This window comes from Gobio gobio, assembly GCF_949357685.1.
Source record: "Gobio gobio genome assembly, chromosome: 6".
Taxonomy (NCBI): domain Eukaryota; kingdom Metazoa; phylum Chordata; class Actinopteri; order Cypriniformes; family Gobionidae; genus Gobio; species Gobio gobio.
Genome location: NC_137102.1, coordinates 42082471 through 42101153, shown reverse-complemented (window position 1 = coordinate 42101153; position 18683 = coordinate 42082471). Strand labels below are relative to the sequence as shown.

Here is an 18683-nt window from a genome sequence, read left to right as displayed (position 1 = left end):
CTCATTTCATTGCAAATCTGACATTAATTGTGTGACTAATGGAATACCAAATAACTGAAACTAATACAATTTACTGGCTAGCATGCTGATTTGTTGATGAGATTTGTATGTGCACAAAATCTGTTCATATCATTATAGACATGCTAAGTATAGCCTAACGTTTTTTGTTTTATTTTACTAAAATAACAAACCATCCTGTCTATTTATTCATTGGTAGTAAAAATCCTCATAACTTTAGCCTTTGTATGGAATATGCAAACCCATGACTTCACTCCTGATTATCCTAAGAAAATCAATCACTAATATTTAAACAAGAGTTGGATCTTGTTGTTTTGAATATAACCACAGACATTTAGTAGGATAACTTCATTTAAGCAACCAGTAATTAATTGCATTCAGTCAGTCAGTAGGAAGTGAGTCCTTCAATATTTAACTTGAAGTGTGCACACCAAAAGTGTATAAATTAATGAGAAAAGTTTATTTTTGTACATTTTGGAACTCAAGCATTTGATTTCCTGATGTTCTTTCAAATGTTCAAATAGTATTTGCACTAGGCAAACATTGAGCTCCTATCGGGGATCCTCTCATCTGTTATCCGTTTCAAGTGACCTAGATGTCATAAATCAGGCAGGATATGTTTTTTTTCCCCTTTATTTTATTTTCATTACACGCATATAAATTACGGGAAAGAAAAACATGAGATTGATCTAAAATTCACACAAAATAAACCTAAATGTACATCGTCTATGTTTCTTTTTTTGTTTTGTCATCGAACTCTGATCTGGGTAACTACGTCACTGAAATTTGGTGAATGGTCTGCGTACAGTTGTATTCACTGATCGCCAGGTCTGATCTGTTGGTAAGATTTATATGCTCCTGGTTGGCTTTTTGAAGTAAATATTGTTTTATTGCTGTCCAGTTTTCGTTGAAAGGGAATTCATAACCAATGGGCAAAATCGCTTTTACATTCAAAAGAGAACTGAACAATGTGAGACATGTAGGCCTATGTCTAATTTAATTTATTTTTTACTTTAACCAAGTAAACTCGTTTGAAATCACTCAATATACCTAGATTAGCTATATCAAACCACGCTGTTATTAAATATCATTTATTATATTGTGACTTTTTTCTTCTCTGACGTCTGAACACAACATTGCAGCAACAGAAATCTTGCCATCTCCACAGTGAGCAGCAGATGGCGCTGTTAAAGCATCTCCTCTGTGCTGCGCTACTCCTGATGGAGTTTGTGCTTCTGCTATTAGCTGCATCTGAAAGTAGCTGTCCAGCTTATGCTGGGGTGCCGGGCATACCTGGACACAACGGCAGCCCTGGCAGAGATGGAAGAGATGGGTTTCCTGGACCGAAAGGGGAAAAAGGAGATCAAGGTTTGCGCCTTTTTTCTAGTTGTTGGCTTTATTGTGTTCAAGTTTGATGGAGTGGCAGAACATTTGTTCTAATGGTGAAATGAGAGAAATGCTCAGATCAGAGAAATGAGATTTGATCATTTCTCTCTCTGCAGGAGTTGGTGCACAGGGACCCCCAGGGAAAATAGGACCCAGTGGTGTTGTTGGCCCTAAAGGAGACAAAGGAAATCCAGGTCTGCCAGGTAAAATGAATGATGTTGAATGAAGATCAAGTATTTTCTTCTAACCATATCTTAGTTGAGTTATAGTTTTTCTTCGTTTTTTCCACATACTCTGCTTCTGATTTTAACTCTGGTATTCTTTTACAGGGACCGGTGTTCAAAGTGCATTAGTAATGCAACTTCAATCAGATGTCAAATACCTAACAGACAGACTCGCTGTAGTAGAGAAAGGTAAAATATTACCATTAAACTATACCTCTAATAAAATGCTAGTACAAATCCTTTATTAGAATATTTTTGTTGTTGTTTTTTAGTGCTAGGATTTCGCATATTCAGGAAAGTGGGACAGAAATATTACGTGTCCGATGGGCTAAATGGAACTTTTGAAAAGGCACAGAGGTTCTGCTCTGATGCTGGAGCTAAAATTGTCCTGCCAAGAAGTGAAGCTGAGAATAAAGTTCTAACATCTCTGCAAGCTGCCCTTAAGTCTATTTACGTATATGCTGGGGCAACAGACAGACAGAAAGAAGGGCATTTTGTAGATATGAGCAACCAACCTTTAACTTTCACCAACTGGAAAGCAAAGGAGCCGAACGATTATAATGGGGCAGAGGACTGTACAGTTATTTACAAAAGTGGTGTATGGAATGATATTAACTGTAATTCAGAGTGGCATGTGGTGTGTGAACTGTGAAACAGATTATGAATTGTTATTGCTCTCATAAATAAAGAAAATCTTATTAACATTAGCCACATAAAAACATCCATTTATATTCTACATTTTCAACATTGAGGTGATTATTTGCTGTCTGGATTTGTATGATAAATATGTGTATTTATACCAATTACAATCAAGACTAAAATAATGACACACTGACCAGCTTTTTTGTGGTTGTTAAAAATGTATTTACTGCATACTGATACATGGATTTGCATTTGAAATGGGAAAAAAGAATAAAGATAAATATAGTTTTCTAAAATGTTTTCAAGTTCGATGTCATTAGAGAAGCAAAACTTTTAGACTTTAATTTTTTTCAAATGTAACCTATCATGTTAAAATTCAAGAGGAGTTTAGGGTCATACAATGATTCTTCCATTGATGTAAATATCACACAAATATTATTATTATGACACTAGTAACATTTTTGTCACATCCAATTCTGAATTCAGTGGACACTCACAAAGGGAAAAGCAGAAAACCGCTGAAACTGGTGTAGCTGCTTTCATCATCAAAAACCCAGCTGTTCTCCCACAGCTGTGTGTACACTTTATCACCCTTTTGCAGCGAGAGAACAACACCATTGCTGCCATTAGCATTGGTCTCAGGCTTCAGAGAAAACACAGAGCATTGGATTTGATCATTTTTATGGAGACTGACTGCCATTTGTTTAGAAGGGTGACCGTGAGCATAAAATCTGAAGAAATAGACTCCATTCACTGGTGCTGTGAAATGACCTGTGAGACACATACACATATTAATTCAGAAACGGTAAAGAAATGCCTTTAAGTTGAATATTTGCGTAAACATCTACTTTAACATATCAATTAACATAATAATAAAGAAATGTAAACAGCACAGGTTACCAGTGTTGGAGTCATACGCATTTCCAGTGTTAGTGAAAATTTTTTGGTAGATCAGGGTTTCCCGAGTATCAAAGGGTCCAAATTGTTGTGATCCAGATGCCAAAAGTCCAGCTGAAAAGGCAACCTTTTTGGCTGTGAAAAGGTAAGTGGAATTGTTTTGTTTTTTGGTCATATATAGACTTGGTTTAAAAAAAATACATCAATTATTTTAATTTACCTTTATTATCTGCCTGGATAGATTCAAGTTTATCACTTAAGTCTTTTGTGAAACTCCTTAAAGCTGTTCAGAATGAACATTTCAGAATTTCGTTATAATGCCATATTGGTTTTTACAAAGTTTTGGACTGGAAATGATTCAATAAATCAATGTGTCTTGAAAATAGATGAAAAAAAACTTCATATTTACCTTCATTCTCTCTCTTCAGTTCTTTCAGCGTTTCCTCGATGTTCTTTAACTGTGCTGGTGTAATTGAATCATGTGCCAGTGAGATACCAACACAAAGCAATACAAGCATCTTTTGAGCTGCCAACATCTTGTATGGCTTATTTATGGTGCGTGTTGAATTGTCTACCGTTTGGGGCAATTCTGAACCACATGATGCTGTAAAAGTAAATATGACCCTTGTATTGTTTGGACCTTCAACGCTGACTCAGAAGAGCTTTAATGTGTATTTAAGTGAGAAAATCAAATGTCACAAATAATAACTTTTGCCGCAATACCTGCAAGTGCAAACTTCAAATTTGTTTTGGGCATATTCTTTATATAGGCAAATGCCTTAATGTAGGATTTCTGTGCATTGTAAATGGAAATATTCCCAGTTTGCTTGAAACCAGTGCTTTGTTCAGAAACAAGTGGCAGTTTTTTATTTCAATAGTTAATTAGATTAGTATTAACACAAAATGTAGCCTATTGTTTAATATAGCATAAGTGATATGAAACTGAGCTGCATAACTTTATTAAATGAAGACTATTGCATGTAGTGTTCACTGTTGTCTCCCAAGTTCCCAACCCAAGAGGGTATGACCATTAATTTAAATATAGGCTAAAGTCTTTTGCCACTTTGAATAAATGATTGCAGTGAAGTCCATGCTCTCTTTTTATTGCCATAAGGTAGCACACAACATACATTAATAAAAAACAAATATACATAGCCTACTTAATATATTAGCTGGTAGGCTACATATAACCAGGAATGAAAAGCATCAATTTTAAAATAATAATAATAACTTTACATATCGAAAAATGTATTGCACCCTTTGATTAAAATTAACTAAAAAGGTAGCGTAACATAACTTATTGCGAGTGATCTATAGCATAATATTTAATTCTCATTATTTCTCACGAAATAAAATCACACACTTTTCAAACATTCATGCGCCTGCAACTCGATTGGATAAAAAGTTAATTTAGAACGTGACGTCACTCTATCGGTTGAACGACGAAGAAGGAACGAGATCAACTTCCGGTATGGTGCGTTGCCCGTTGAACAGGGACCATAGGACATAACTGCCAGGAAAATGCGGTAGGCAGTTGTCATAACTGAAAGCGAAAAAAAACCACAGCACATCTTAGTATTATCTTTACGACTTTAAAACAAATAAATGTGGCATATGGTTATATGGCCTAAGGGCTTTGTGACGGAAGCAATCGGGTTAGCTGATCAGTCTTCGATCGATCGGTATTAGGGAGTGCGCGCGGTTGAACATGGGGACGAGATCGAGCCGTTTACACGAGGAACCTGCTTCGTCACCTTTCGATAAAGATGGCATCAAGAGAGAATCCTGCCGAAGAATCCGGAGCACCAGGCCCACTAGCCTCATGGTAGAGTTCTCCGGGAGTTTTGACCATGACGCCGAGACGAACCGCAGCCGGTCGGAGGAGGGTAGCGACTCGGATACCGGGCAGCAGGCGAGCAGCGAAGGCAGTCCCGCCGACCGCCACACATCTCCGTCGCTGAGCAGCCAGGCCTCGCCGACGGACGAGAACGGAGCCGATGAGAAACGCGAGGAGGATGGCAGCCCCGGAGGCCCTGTGGGCGGGGAGGAAATAGGCCGTGCACCGCAGCGCACTTTCTCGGAGCGTTTGCCCAGCGGTCGCCATTCTTCCACCAGCGGCGTCACAGCGAGGTCCGCCCGGGTGAGAGGCACCCACGCACGGCCAGTCTCCGAGGCGTGGATCGGCCTGTACAGACTTAACAACCGCCACGGTGGTAAGTTAAAGAGCAGGTAGTTCTGTCATTTAAACCTGCAGTCTTTACAGTGAGCGAAAACCAAAAGTGCAGTTTAAAGGTTTAATCGGAGCTCACCATGTTATGACTTAAACAAAATAAGCCGTTATGTACTGTTATTCAAAAAGTATAGTTCAGCTAAAAAGTAGAATGACAGCCCCAGTCACTTATGTTCATACTTTCAAAGAAAGTGACTTAAATTGCCAGTCTCTACTGGTCATCTTATATTGCTTTTAACTAGTTAGTTTGGTGACACTTTACATTACGGTTCCATTTGTTGGCATCAATTAATATGAACTAACAATGAATAATACTTATCATTTTATTCATTTTTTTCAGTGTTAATTTCAACATTTACTACTACATTATTCAAATAAAAAGTTGTAGCTCTTCATATTATTTAGTTGTCCTGTATTAATAACTAAGTTTAACAAAGTTTAAAACATATTGTAACATACATTGCCCACTGTTCATTTTAGTTAATGCTTTAACTAAAAGGACCTTTATTGTAAAGTGTTACTGTAAGTTTATTTACATAATAAAAGAGACAACAAATCCAAGTTGACTGGTATGTTAAAGCATATAAAACATGGAAGGTGATTAAAAGAGATGAATGGTTCTACACCAGACTAATGAGCTTGTGGTGTAATTAGGCCTTGGGGTTTATAGACATTTCGGCCATTCCTGACAGGATGATCCATGATGGATTGAAACGCAAAGACCAAAGGTAAATTCAGTTTACTAATGATGTCTGTGTAATTGTTTTACACCATATTGGTCAGTTGGTCATAGTCCAGCCAGAAGGTTCAGAAAAGTGGGCCACATGTGCACAAACTCACCTGTTTATTACTCTGACTGGCCTACATGTCATGAAATGCTTTCTGATTTTTGAGTTGCAATGCTAGGTTGCTTGCATGATCGTTTTTCTCTCCTTTCCAGCTATTCGCTGTCCCTTCTGCACCAAGCCGTTCCCTGGAGGGCGGATCGAGGAACACCTTTTAAGTTGTCTGACTTCTCCACCTCTCCCTTATAACAGTGAGCGTCCAATTAGTTTTTTTCATCACTGTTTTTCTTTCGTCTGCTAATATCTATTAATAGTTATTAATTATGTTGTATCTTATTTGTTCATCAGCGGATGTGCTTACTAAGGATAGTGGAGAATGCTCAATCTGTCTCGAAGACCTACTACAGGGAGAAACCATTGCTCGACTGGCTTGCCTGTGCGTCTACCATAAGAGGTAACTGTAAATTACTGTAAATAGGGATGTCAATTTACATAAATTCCCATAATCCATCATTGTTTAAATTAACAATCAATTAATCGTTAACAAGCCTCTTTACTCACTATGTTACTTAACCACTTTCTTAACCAATAGGTGTTGTTTTAAAGCCTAGAAGCTTGGCTTTACAGTGAATATAGGGAATATGACCATCACTTAACAAGTGCTTTAAAATTTGCAGACATATTAGAAGTGCTCTGATTTTATAGCGTGAAAAAAATAGCTGCTTTACACGACAATGTGATCTGTAAAATCATTGTACATAACGGATAGATTTGTCATAAATCGTTGAAAGGTCTCAACTAGCTGAATACAAGAAGCATTTATTTTTTTGAAGCATGAATTTGTATGAAGAAGCACCGCCGATGCACATGTAGATGGTATACACATTTTGTGCCACGTTTTTGTTTGTTCGCAAAACAGTAAACCATAGTGGTTTACAACACAAGACAATGCATAGATCACAGAGTGACATGTCATGCTACTTGGCTAAAGCTATAGGACTTAGAGGATCCGATCGCATCGCGATCAAGACGCAGTGTTTTCCAACATCATTTCAATGTTCAAATAATGGAAACTAGATCTCGTGTTCTGAGCATAGCGGGTGTGTAGAAAGAATCGGACACTGTTTTACAGCTGGAGTGCGCTTAGATTGTTTTGATCGCTTAGATTAACAGGTCTTAATTTACCATGAGCCATGGAATAGAAGCCACAGTTGAAACTGTTCTGGAAGATCATCACTCATCAACCAGGATTAGGGGTGTAACGATATTTCGTTAAACGATATATAGCGATATAAAAATGTGACGATATGTATAGTTGATGGAAACTAAATGATTTGCGATATAGTTTTTTTATCCAAGGCTCAACTTGCTGTAGCAGGCCTATTTATAAGGTATAATTCACCCAAACACAAATTTTACAAATGTACCACAAATGTAAATTCTGTCATCATGTACTCACCATCATGTCGTTTTTCGTTTAATTTCCAAACACAAATTAAGATATTCTTTATGAAACCTGAGTGATATCAGTCTGGGCTGTCATTTTCTCAAAGGCAGAGAAAGACAGCCAGAACTCGGTTTACACCGATCAAAACTTCTAGCCACTTGGGGACAATATTCAGGCTAGGGGTACTCGTATTAATGTTGAAAAACCTCATAAAATGAAAATTTCATGCCATGGGACCTTTAAGTTACCAGATCACATTTAGTTTTAGTAGCATGATGGTTTATTCTATATGTGTAGTGCATTAATAGCAGGAGAGGCGGAACATAGCGAGCACCGGAAGAGGTGCAAGCATGGGGAGAGAATCCTGCCTGCATTGAAAGGGCGAGTAATGCCTGAGGGAAAAAAATGAAAGTTTACAGAGTTTCAGTGACATTATTACATTAAAAGACTATATATAATGTTGAATATAATCTATAATAATGCAGTGGGGGAATATTTGTGGGTCCTGATGATAATAATAATACACAAATAAAAATAATATTTTAATAATAGTAAAAAATAAAAAAAATAAAAAAGATGTTTATTTTGGCTTAAAATACCGGGATACATTTCGTATTGTGAGTTCAGTAACGTGATTTATATCGAATCGTGACACGAGTGTATCATTACACCCCTAACCAGGATATTATTGCTTGTTGTTTATTCTATGTTTGTTTTTATTGTGGCTTTTACACTAGTTCTTATGTTCAGTAAAATAACTTGTTTGGAGGGTTTTTTGGACCCTTGGTTAATTATGTTTATATATATTGTATGACGGTGAAGTACCGTGAGAGCGATTAGAGCGCAGACGGCGTAATGCGCAACTACGGACGCTCACTTCTTTTTTTCCATGCATGTCTGCTGCACGTACTTCAAAACTATGCATTTTATTGATAACCTTGCTTAATCGTCCATCTGTGTTTTATCGATTAAATCATTATTAACAACTAATCGATTGTCTATTAATCGTTAGCATCTCTAACACTGTTCATTCTAAATACATTTTTAAAAATCATAATTTTTCTGTGCAAATGAATGCTTTCAAATTTGTAATGGCTGATATTTCTCTAAATAGCTGCATTGACACTTGGAGCAAAGTGAAGCCATGCTGCCCTGAGCATCCTTTTGATTGACTCATGTTCACGTGCAATGAAAATGACTCAGGTGAGCTTGTTTATTTCAAGTACATTAATTTTTTTAAAAGATGTATTAAAATAAGTAAAATTAATCAAAATGTCGTCATTTATTCACCGTCATGTTGTTCCAAACCTGTATTTGTTGTTCCAAACATGACTATTTCTTTTGTATAAAAGATTTTGTGAATGTTTCAACATTGGACCCCAATGTTGGATTGTATTGAATATATTTGTATTTTGTTTCAGAAAAAAATTGCATACAACATTTTTGACTGAACTATAACTTTAAGATTTCATTTTTTGTTGTATCTTTTTAGGAGACTATCCCCCCACCCCCTACCCCACCGGCAGAAGCATATCTTTTCTGATGAGAGGATTCAAAGAAAGAAACAAATAACAAGCATCAACACTTGTGGTCAGCTTAATCAGTCTGGCCCTGAGTGAGCCTGGCTTTAACTATCTGATGTGACTCTTGAGACTTGGCTTTTCTCTGCTCTGCAGCACCTGCGTGAACTCCAGGTTTGCTCTGCTTGCCTTTTCTCTTTAACTCTTTAACTTTAGAAACTGGTAAACTGAAAAGAACTTTGGAAAAGAAACAAACGTAAAAGGAGAGGAAAGTTACACATGGAACGCCTCTCCGCGTGGACATCTTGATCTCCCGCAGTGGGATGGTGTTTGGGTTCTTCTTACCATGGACACGTGGCGATCTGCCATTTATGCTGGGCTTAGCATTTGGTTTTGTGCAGCCTGCTGGGTTTGCATTGGCTTGAATGAACTACTTGAGTTTGTTGGGCAGATCCCGAATGAACGCAAATGAGTTGTACATGCGTAAATATTGCACAGGATTACTTATGAGGCATGATGTTTTATATTTCGAATTATACAAAATGTTTTTGGGGATAATCTTCTGTTTACCCTTTTCCCTTTTTGTTACTAGAGGAACATTTCAGAGGCAGAGTGAAATTTCCAATAGATTCATTTGATTTAATCTACCATGAATTTTGACTTCTCTATTGAGGCAAAACTCCCTCTTATTACCACATCAAGCTCTTTTAACCTCTTGATCTGATTGCTTTTACTCAACTGAACTGTATATTGTTAACAGATCAGAGCAATACTTCCACTAGTTAGATTATTGGACGTGTTATTGGTTGCAGTGAAGTGTTTGTGTTCAAGTGTGTACTCAAATGCAGAAGATTTTGACGCGGATGACCTGACCGCATGTACTGCTCTTGGTGGGAAAGTTGCGTGCAGTAGAGGAAATTGCTTTTCTGCATCTCAGACGTGGTCTGTCTGATATAGAAATCCAGTCACTTTACGCTCTTTACACCAGGCCTTCTCAACATTGAATGAGGCCATCTGTGGTGCGGAGATGTATGTCAGGTGCAGTAATGCCATATGGCGCATGCTTTGCCTGAGGATGGTGATTGAGAACAGATGATGGGTAATTATGACAATGTCATCGACCCCCTTGGAATGAACAATGGAAAGGTAATTTTTTTTGACAGCCCTCCACAGAGATGCTTGTTAAATATTTTGAGAGGATTTTTTTCATGTTTTGAGGGAGGTTTATGGGGTTCCTTGATTGTGGGTGAGTGTTATGTTCATTATTCTATTGTCTTGTAGCGGTCAGTTGGTCTGTTACCTTTTTGCCTTAGCTCAAGGATTCATATTTTGAGTGGTAAGACCTTTTGAATGGAGATTTCCTTGCCTCAGAGAGGCGTCAATTTTGAAAGTATTGCAATGCGTTTCCTTTTACATGACAGTCTAACGGTTCTTTCCCATTGAAAACAAGAAATGCCAAGTGTGTGTGAGTCAAAGGCAGGAGTCATTTTTACAGTTACACTTATGTTTTGTTTTGTGTTGGTGTAGTGCATATTGGATTGGAGGGAGGTATTGTCAGAATATTTTGACAATCTTTTAAGCTCTGCAAGTTAGCTTTTGCCCTTTAACTTATGTGGTGCCATACCTCAATATCCATATTTACTAAACAAACCTGGGGCGTAGCTAACTCCAAAGGTGGTGTTTGATTTTTGTTTTCTTGAAATATATAAATAATATACACAGTATAAATACTATAGAAAGTTCTGTAATTATTCAGTGCTAAGGGTCTTTACCCGTTTAATCCTGTGTTTTGACAGTTGTCAGTCAAATATGAATTGGGAATGGGACGAGTTGGGAATGTTATTTAGGTCAATATGATTTGCAAATATTCTCATCCCCAAACAGACAATCTGCCTTCATTCTGCTAAAGAACAATTGAGTATTTATTTATTAAAGTGTAAATATGTATCGCATTTCAAAATGTGCTTTGTCTTTTGTTTGTCCATGATGCTGTTTCTATGCCTAAATCTTTTGTATGTCTGACAAATTGTTTTTATATGTATTTTTTACAATAAATATGCTTAAGTGTGATTTGTTGTGCTTTGGATCATCTTTTCTTATGTAAATAAATCAGATCAGTATATATTAACATTAGTTGTGAGCACGCAAATTGAAAGTGATCTGATCTTGCATTTGTTATTGTGAAAGTAACCGTGGTGGAAGAAATTCTGCTTCCATGCTTTCTTTGTTTAAAAGATTGCAGTCTCTAAATGGATGTTATAGTGCACATTAATTGCATCTGTTTTTATGGTAAACATTTTGAATTCCGTTAAAAAGGAAGCATTTGTGCTTGAGTTATGAAGTGTCAAAATCCTGTATAACCTATATTTCGACAGCTCTTGTTGCACTTGCACTTTGTGGTTGAATTTGTGAAACTTGTTAACCCCCCACCCCACACACAAAGTTTTTGTCAAAGTATACTTTTTGTCTACTTTTGTGTTTAAACAAAAAACTAAACGATTGCACATATAAATCAGTCATTTTATGGTGTACTCACAAAAATGTACAGAGAATGTGCTGAGAAAGGAAGCCAATGGTGTGAACTTGTACATTGGCAACGTTTGGCCAGTTGTGCGCAATCAGAACTTCTTCACAGCAGATTTTCCACACAGGGTTTTTTGTAAATGATGTAATTAGAGGATGTGGAACCTACTTCAGCCCGTGTGAAACACAGGTGAAGCATTAAACATCGGAGAGCTCGGACTCGGAGTGCTCATACATCAAGCAAGGCAACACTGAGAAGGTAAGCATTTTTTCCCAGTTTTGTCTAATATAATAATATAAAATATTCAAATTAGATGTCTGCAGAACTGTTTTGTTCTAAAGAGAAAAACACAAATGACTTGTCTGGAAAGGAATTAAAGTGATAACCAACTGAAATATAAATGAGACTAAAAGCCAGCTTTTAACACTGAATATGCACTCAATGGCTCTACTCAACTTTCAGTCAACAAATTGGAGAATTTGCTTTTCCAATTCAAATGAACTGCAATACTACTGATTTAGGTGAACAGTAAAGCAATATACAAACTTAAGATATACATTAGTATTGCCGTTAATAGTTTATATTAAATCATAAATATATTCGTTTTTAGTGAAATTATTATTATAGGCTATCATTTTGAAATACATTACTTTAAATATATATATAACACCTTTTAAAAATTAATTATCTAGTCTTAGATGTCAATATATCTCCATATAAATAAATTAATGATTCATTTACTTTTTTTATATAAAAGTATACTGTTATTTATACTTTTTGGAGAACATGTTTCATATGTTAACACAAGTTCTCAACTCTTGCCCTCAAAATCCACTGTCCTGCAGAGTTATCTCCAACCTTGATCAAATTCACCTGCCTGTAATCTAGTGTGCTAACAGATTCTGTGTAAATTTGTTGTAGTTAGTTGTGAAGGAAAATATACAAATGTTACAATTTCCTCTTTGTCCCCTATCTGTAAAAAAAAATCTAAATTTCACATATTTAGAGCCCGAGCACTGATGGTGTGAGGACCCTATTGGAATTGCTCAGTCTAACATTCTTCTTCTCCGAAATGAATCACATTTTTGAGGGCCTAAACATGCTCAAATTCATGAAAGTTTGCACACGCGTCAGAAGTGGCGAAACTTTACATCTGATATGGGTTTCGGAATTAGGTGTGGCACTTCTACCCCAATGCTAACATTTAAGTTCCTGTTTAGACAATCCCATCTAACCACATCTTGTTTAGGATGATGGACGTAGAGAGCCAAAAAACTCAGAGTGACTCTATGACCCAGAGCAACCCTAGCTATGCAACGACAGCACCGATGTATCCCCCTCCATACATGCCCCCTCCTTATCCTACGGGTCCTGTCATGTACCCCCAACCTGTTCCTGCACAAATCGGCTTTATCCCACCTGATCTGCCACCAGAAGAGACAGGCGTCAGCAAAACAGAAGAACCAAATCCAGGAGGTACAATCTGAGCAACGTTTGAGATATTTTAGAGTACGATAACCATCTAATGACATGGAAGGTATCATAAGAATAATGTTTTTTCTTCTTTAATGCAGATGTATTACAACCTGAGGAACCTCAGCTGTTTGTGTCATCATTTGAGGATGATACCATTCGGAAAGCGTTTATCAGAAAGGTGAGCATCTCTGTCATTTGCCTGCTACCATAAATGTAATGATTCTGAACGGTGGTCCTCATTGTCATTTCCAATCTCTCTTTCCATCCACACAGGTGTTCAGTGTGATAACGATTCAGTTGCTAGTCACGTTCACTGTAGTCTGTGTGTTCACCTTCTCAAAAACAGTCAAGACAGCAGTTCAGAGAAACATCTGGGTGTACCTCAGTTCATACATCATCTTTGTAGTGGTGGGCGCATGTCTTGCCTTGTCCTCCACATTCAGTCGCTCACATCCCTGGAACCTGTTGGGACTGGTGAGTGTCTGTGTATGAATATGTTGTGTACTGTCGTGTACTTACAGTGTACTTACTTACATACGAAAGTACTGGGTAATAAAAGGGAACTACATGGGTTAAAGGGATAGTTCACCCCAAAAATTGTCATCATCACTTACTCACCCTCAAGTTGTTCTAAACCTGTATGGGTTTATTTATTCTGTTAAACACAAAAGAAGATATTTTGAAGAATGTTGGTAACCAGACAGTTGACAGCAGCCATTGACTTCCACAGTAGGAAAAAAAATACTGTTATAGTACATTTTAGTATGTACATGGGGAACAGGACTGTAAAATAAAGTGCTAACAATATGTCTTCATGCTTAGCATTACATGTACAACATTACAGCAACACCCCCAAAAAATCACCTACAGTTAGAAGACGATTAACCCATGATTCTGCAGAAAAATCTCCATCAATCGCTCACCCGTGAAGCACTGCGAATGACATAAAGCCAGTTTCCCTACACTCTCAAACTACTTATGTTTTACATGCATATTTTGCAATACACTTCAAATATATACTCAACATCTTTAAATCAATGTTTTAATATGTCGTCAGTATTTTTAGTAAATTATGCCATTTACAATGCTTCATAGTGCACAGTCTTTGTCTTTGACTTTTTTTTGTTGCTTCAAATCAATAGTTTTAATGTTGCAATTCACCTCGTTGCTGGGTGATTCATGGCTTATGTAACGGATTAAATTAAGATTTCTTTTAAAACCCTCTTCCAAAACCAAGGCCGCTAAAAAGTGGACAGACACTGTTGCACTCTATGCTTCTCTTGATTCTTCTCAATATTCTGTGTGAAGGATTAGTTTGAAAACTGGCTGTGGATTTGAACACTCTTACTTTGAAAGGCAGCATTTCAGTGCACTATTAAGTTGGTTCCTCCTCTTGGTTCCTCTTGAATCTTCCCCAAAGTTTAATACTTAATGACATTCTATAATATATAGGTTTACACAGGACAAAACTTCCTTCCCTTAGTCACCCATTATAACTTACAGGCCCGTAGCCAGCCTAGTAAAAATGTGAACCTTTTTTACCCAGGTTCAAATACTTAATTTTGGTGCCTTTTTATACACTAATTTTGCGCTGGATTATCTTGTCTGCTGGTTTCTTAACAAGCATGCTTTTTGATCCACAGAAAATATTTACTACAATGTTGTCAAATTGCTAACCAAGATCATGTACCACCTTATTCGGTCCAAACACACACTGTGTGGAGTGTATATAATCAACTTCCCCACAGTTTAAATCACAAATTCATGTGACAGAACTATTAAGCTAACATGTTTTTGTTTCATGTTGTGAAACATGAAGTTTTAACAAAGTCAGTCAATTTACATTTGTAGGATCACTAACTTATAATTGGTCAGCATATAGGTGCTTTATTTCTTTAGCCTATACTGCGTGCACGAGTGCACACACCCCCGCACACCGTAGTTTGGGGGGTTGGGGGGCATGCTCCCCCAAGACATTTTTTATTTCTGTGATATACATATGTGCATTTTAAGATGTTTGAAGGCCAAAAAATTTATGAGAAATAGCTTTAAAACCAAGTCAGTGGCAGTAGATTATTTGTCAATTCCTGCTCTCTCCTCATCTCTTTTTCTTTCATTCTCCTTATCTTCCCCTCCTAAAGCAGCCAATAAAACATTAGGGTCAATTTATATTTAGAATATATTTATTTATATTTATATTAGAATATATTTGATAATATCTTTATTAATCACTTTCTAAGACAAGATAATTTACTGAAGGCTACGAACACTAGTTAAATATATATTTTTTAATTCATTCACAAGTACACATTCTTTATTAATCTTAAGCTGCCAAATATGAAATGTTTAGTTTAGCTACTTACATCTTATCTCACACTTTATGATCTCACACTTTTTTTTAATTGGTACTTAATTGGTAATTGGAATAAAAAGCTGTACATTTTTTTTTTTTCATTTGCTTTCATTTGGTTTCCGTTGGTTTTGCAATGTTTAAAGCTGCTGTCTGTAACTTTTTTTGTGTTTAAGATTTACAAAAATTATATAATGATAATGTACATCATGAATCCATTTTCCAAACCGTGTTTTTGTCTTACCGTGAATCATTATGGTACACTTATAATAAGTGTTTATATTGGGACTATTTCAGGCCAGACTGGTAGGAACCGCTGCGGAGGAGCTCAGTCCCTGCGTGACTCGCCATAGACATAAACAGAGAGAAGTAGCTCCGGCTGCAATGTTCTTTCGCGAAACTCATGCAGTTTTGTTTATTAACCGCTAGAGCGCAAAAAGTTACGGACTGCAGCTTTAATAAACAATAAATTAAAAAAGAAAATAAATTAAATAATAAATTTGATCTCAATTTGATGAATGAGACCCAGTGGCCTCCCATTAATATAATCATATACACATAGTTCCCTTTTAAAAATGTACAATCTGAATCTTGATCATAAATCAGAGTGCACATATATTTCACCTTTCATGCAACATGTCCTTGTATTGCCTGCAGTCAGTGGTCACGCTGAGTCTGTCCTATATGGTGGGAACTGTAGCCTCATATCACGACACAGATGCTGTGGTCATCGCTTTAGGATCGACTCTGGTCATCTCATTCACCATCATCGTTTTCTCGGCCCAGGTATGTTGAGTTACATATAAATCAGGGGTTTTCAAACTAGGGTCCAGTGACCCTCAAGGGAGTCCGATGAAAAGTTTAGAGAAAAGCATATCAAAAATGTATATAAATAAATGAATACATAAATAATTTTGATTAAATTAAATATGAAAATGTATTAAAATAAATAAATGAGGGGGTAGAATGAGTAGGAGAATTTTAACTATAGAATCTAAATATTTTCACATTTGTTTTACACACTTTAATAATTTACATTTTTCACAGTATAAATTGTTTCTTTATAAATAAATTAAAGTTGGCGTTCCTGTAGCTCAAACAGTAGAGCGTGGTGCTAGCAACGCCAAGGTCATGGGTTCGATTCTCAGCGAAAGCAAAACCGGACAAAATGTAAAATGTGTACCTTGAATATTGCAATGTAAGTCGCTTTGGATAAAAGCGTCTGCCAAATGTAAATGTACAGTTGCCTTTTACATTTTAGCAGAGGTGGACAAAGTACACAACTCTATTACTTGAGTAAAAGTAAAAGTACTACTAGTCAAATTTTACTCCGTTACAAGTGAAAGTTCTAAAAACAGATTTTTACTTAAGTAAAAGTACAGAAGTATTTGTTTTTAAAAGTACTTAAGTATCAAAAGTTAAAAAAAATGTTTTATGCCAATGCATTATTTTATTATTGTTGCATTGTTGTATAAATGCACATTATGCCACCATGGTGGTTTAAGCCAGTCAGTGATGCTCCATCCGACATGCTAGCATACGACTACCTTAAACTAATTTCAATACTTGTATAAAAGTTAAAAAAAGCTGCTGTCACTTTAAGGCCAAATGCACGGATCCAATACAGATACACATCCGATGTTCTCCAAACTGTTTAATCTTCTCTTTCTCCTAGACGTTTACATTTTGTAACATTTTATGAGACATGCATCAAGTGTATGCCAACTAAACTAATCTTTAATCTTTTCAGAAAACTAAAACATACTTTTTAAGTATGGCCATGGCACACACTGCGCAGAGGCACCGCCTTCTTCCATTTTGCTATAAACTGATCAGTGTTCAAAAAATGTTGGGAAACTTCACATGACCCTATACAAGAGTGATTACTGATAGGCTGTCTGCAAAAAACAACAACAACAAAAACCTTTTAAAGAAGAACAAATTCATCCACTGACTTTCAAAGCTGCTACAGAAACGACTTTCGACTTTGAGGACCTTGATTGAAATGTAGTGGAGTAAAAAGTATGATATTTGACTTTCAAATGTAGTGTAGTTAAAGTAAAAAATTCCAGAAAAAATAATACTCAAGTAAAGTACAGATACAAGTAAAGTGTACTTAAGTACAGTACTCAAGTAAATGTACTTAGTTACTGTCCACCTCTGCATTTTAGATCCCTTGCACTGTATTATCATATTTGGGGGTCATCTGAGTAATCTGACAAACTCAAATGAGACACAATCTCATCTGATATAAACTCATTTGAATAAAAATGAATTTAAAATCTCTGAAAATGCATTAGATTATAGAAAACAAGTCTAATTCAGAAAAGCCTGACCTGAGCTTAGTTGCTCTGCAAGTTCTTTTCTTTTCCAGTTAGGTCATTCTGATTTGCTGTGATTTATTTCAGACTCGTTTGGACTTCACCGTTTGTAACGGCATTCTGCTTGTACTGTCCGTCAACTTTCTCATGTTTGGATTCTTCAGCATCTTTTTCTACTCCAACGTTCTGCAAATTCTCTACGGATTTCTGGGAGCCCTTCTTTACGCTTTGGTAAAGCATAATCAATATTCCGTAATGCTGACCATGAATCTAAAACTACTTGTAAGTGTTTAAGAAAGTACATGACATAATCGGCTTCTCATATCAATGTTTCTCTTTCCCTCTGTAGTTCCTGGCAGTGGACTGTCAGTTGGTGATGGGCAGGCAGAAATACAGCCTTAATCCTGAAGAGTATGTCTTCGCTGCCTTAATTATCTACCTGGACATCATTATGATATTCCTCTACATACTTATGATTATGGGCGGAGGTTCCAAAAATTAAACTCACACGTGCACATCTTGTGGCACTCCAAGTCTGCACATGCCTGGATGATATAGTCAACCTTCTCACGCACGTCTGCTATGCTCCCTCTCTTGTTCACTGTCGCTGATACTACTAGTATCTGGTTGTTTCTAATTGTTCAAGTTGCACTTTCTTTTCTTTTTTTAGCAGATAATCATGAGGTAAATTGCACTGTTTCCATTTGTTGAATGTAAGTCTGCTAAATGACTTAAAGACCGCTACGTGATAAACACCCTAATGATGTGAATCTTGAAATACTTCAACATTTATATGCCCCTGTAATAATGTGACTGCTCTTTCTTATTTATGCTTTATTGAAATCAATAAATTCTGTTTTATT

At 36.5% G+C, this 18683-nt stretch overlaps 4 protein-coding genes across 5 annotated transcripts; 3 read left to right on the top strand and 1 right to left on the bottom strand.

Moving 5' to 3' along the window:
- Window positions 1-487: 487 nt before the first annotated feature.
- Window positions 488-2562, top strand: hbl4 (hexose-binding lectin 4). 2 transcript variants are annotated; one of them, XM_079820409.1, is made up of 5 exons: window positions 488-859; window positions 1161-1386; window positions 1521-1607; window positions 1734-1817; window positions 1901-2562. In XM_079820409.1, exons 1-5 carry the CDS (start codon window positions 812-814, stop codon window positions 2278-2280), a joined length of 825 nt encoding a protein of 274 aa, XP_079676535.1. In that variant the 5' UTR covers window positions 488-811; the 3' UTR covers window positions 2281-2562. The 2 variants fall into 2 exon arrangements, with proteins under 2 accessions (XP_079676535.1, XP_079676536.1); XM_079820410.1 differs by having other exon boundaries at window positions 587-859; window positions 1187-1386.
- On the bottom strand, window positions 2474-5206 carry cbln13 (cerebellin 13). Its single transcript, XM_079820414.1, has 4 exons — window positions 3577-5206; window positions 3388-3450; window positions 3171-3302; window positions 2474-3041 (listed from the first exon to the last, which is right to left on the bottom strand). The coding sequence occupies exons 1-4, from the start codon at window positions 3701-3703 to the stop codon at window positions 2764-2766; spliced, it is 600 nt and encodes a 199-aa protein (XP_079676540.1). The 5' UTR covers window positions 3704-5206; the 3' UTR covers window positions 2474-2763.
- On the top strand, window positions 4612-11218 carry LOC307128504 (uncharacterized protein). Its single transcript, XM_079820413.1, has 5 exons — window positions 4612-5380; window positions 6338-6433; window positions 6531-6636; window positions 8744-8832; window positions 9122-11218. The coding sequence occupies exons 1-4, from the start codon at window positions 4876-4878 to the stop codon at window positions 8799-8801; spliced, it is 765 nt and encodes a 254-aa protein (XP_079676539.1). The 5' UTR covers window positions 4612-4875; the 3' UTR covers window positions 8802-8832; window positions 9122-11218.
- A 633-nt stretch (window positions 11219-11851) lies between these two features.
- LOC307127908 (protein lifeguard 1) lies at window positions 11852-18683 on the top strand. Its single transcript, XM_079819409.1, has 7 exons — window positions 11852-11931; window positions 12923-13149; window positions 13248-13327; window positions 13423-13623; window positions 16157-16285; window positions 17908-18051; window positions 18170-18683. Exons 2-7 carry the CDS (start codon window positions 12924-12926, stop codon window positions 18320-18322), a joined length of 933 nt encoding a protein of 310 aa, XP_079675535.1. The 5' UTR covers window positions 11852-11931; window position 12923; the 3' UTR covers window positions 18323-18683.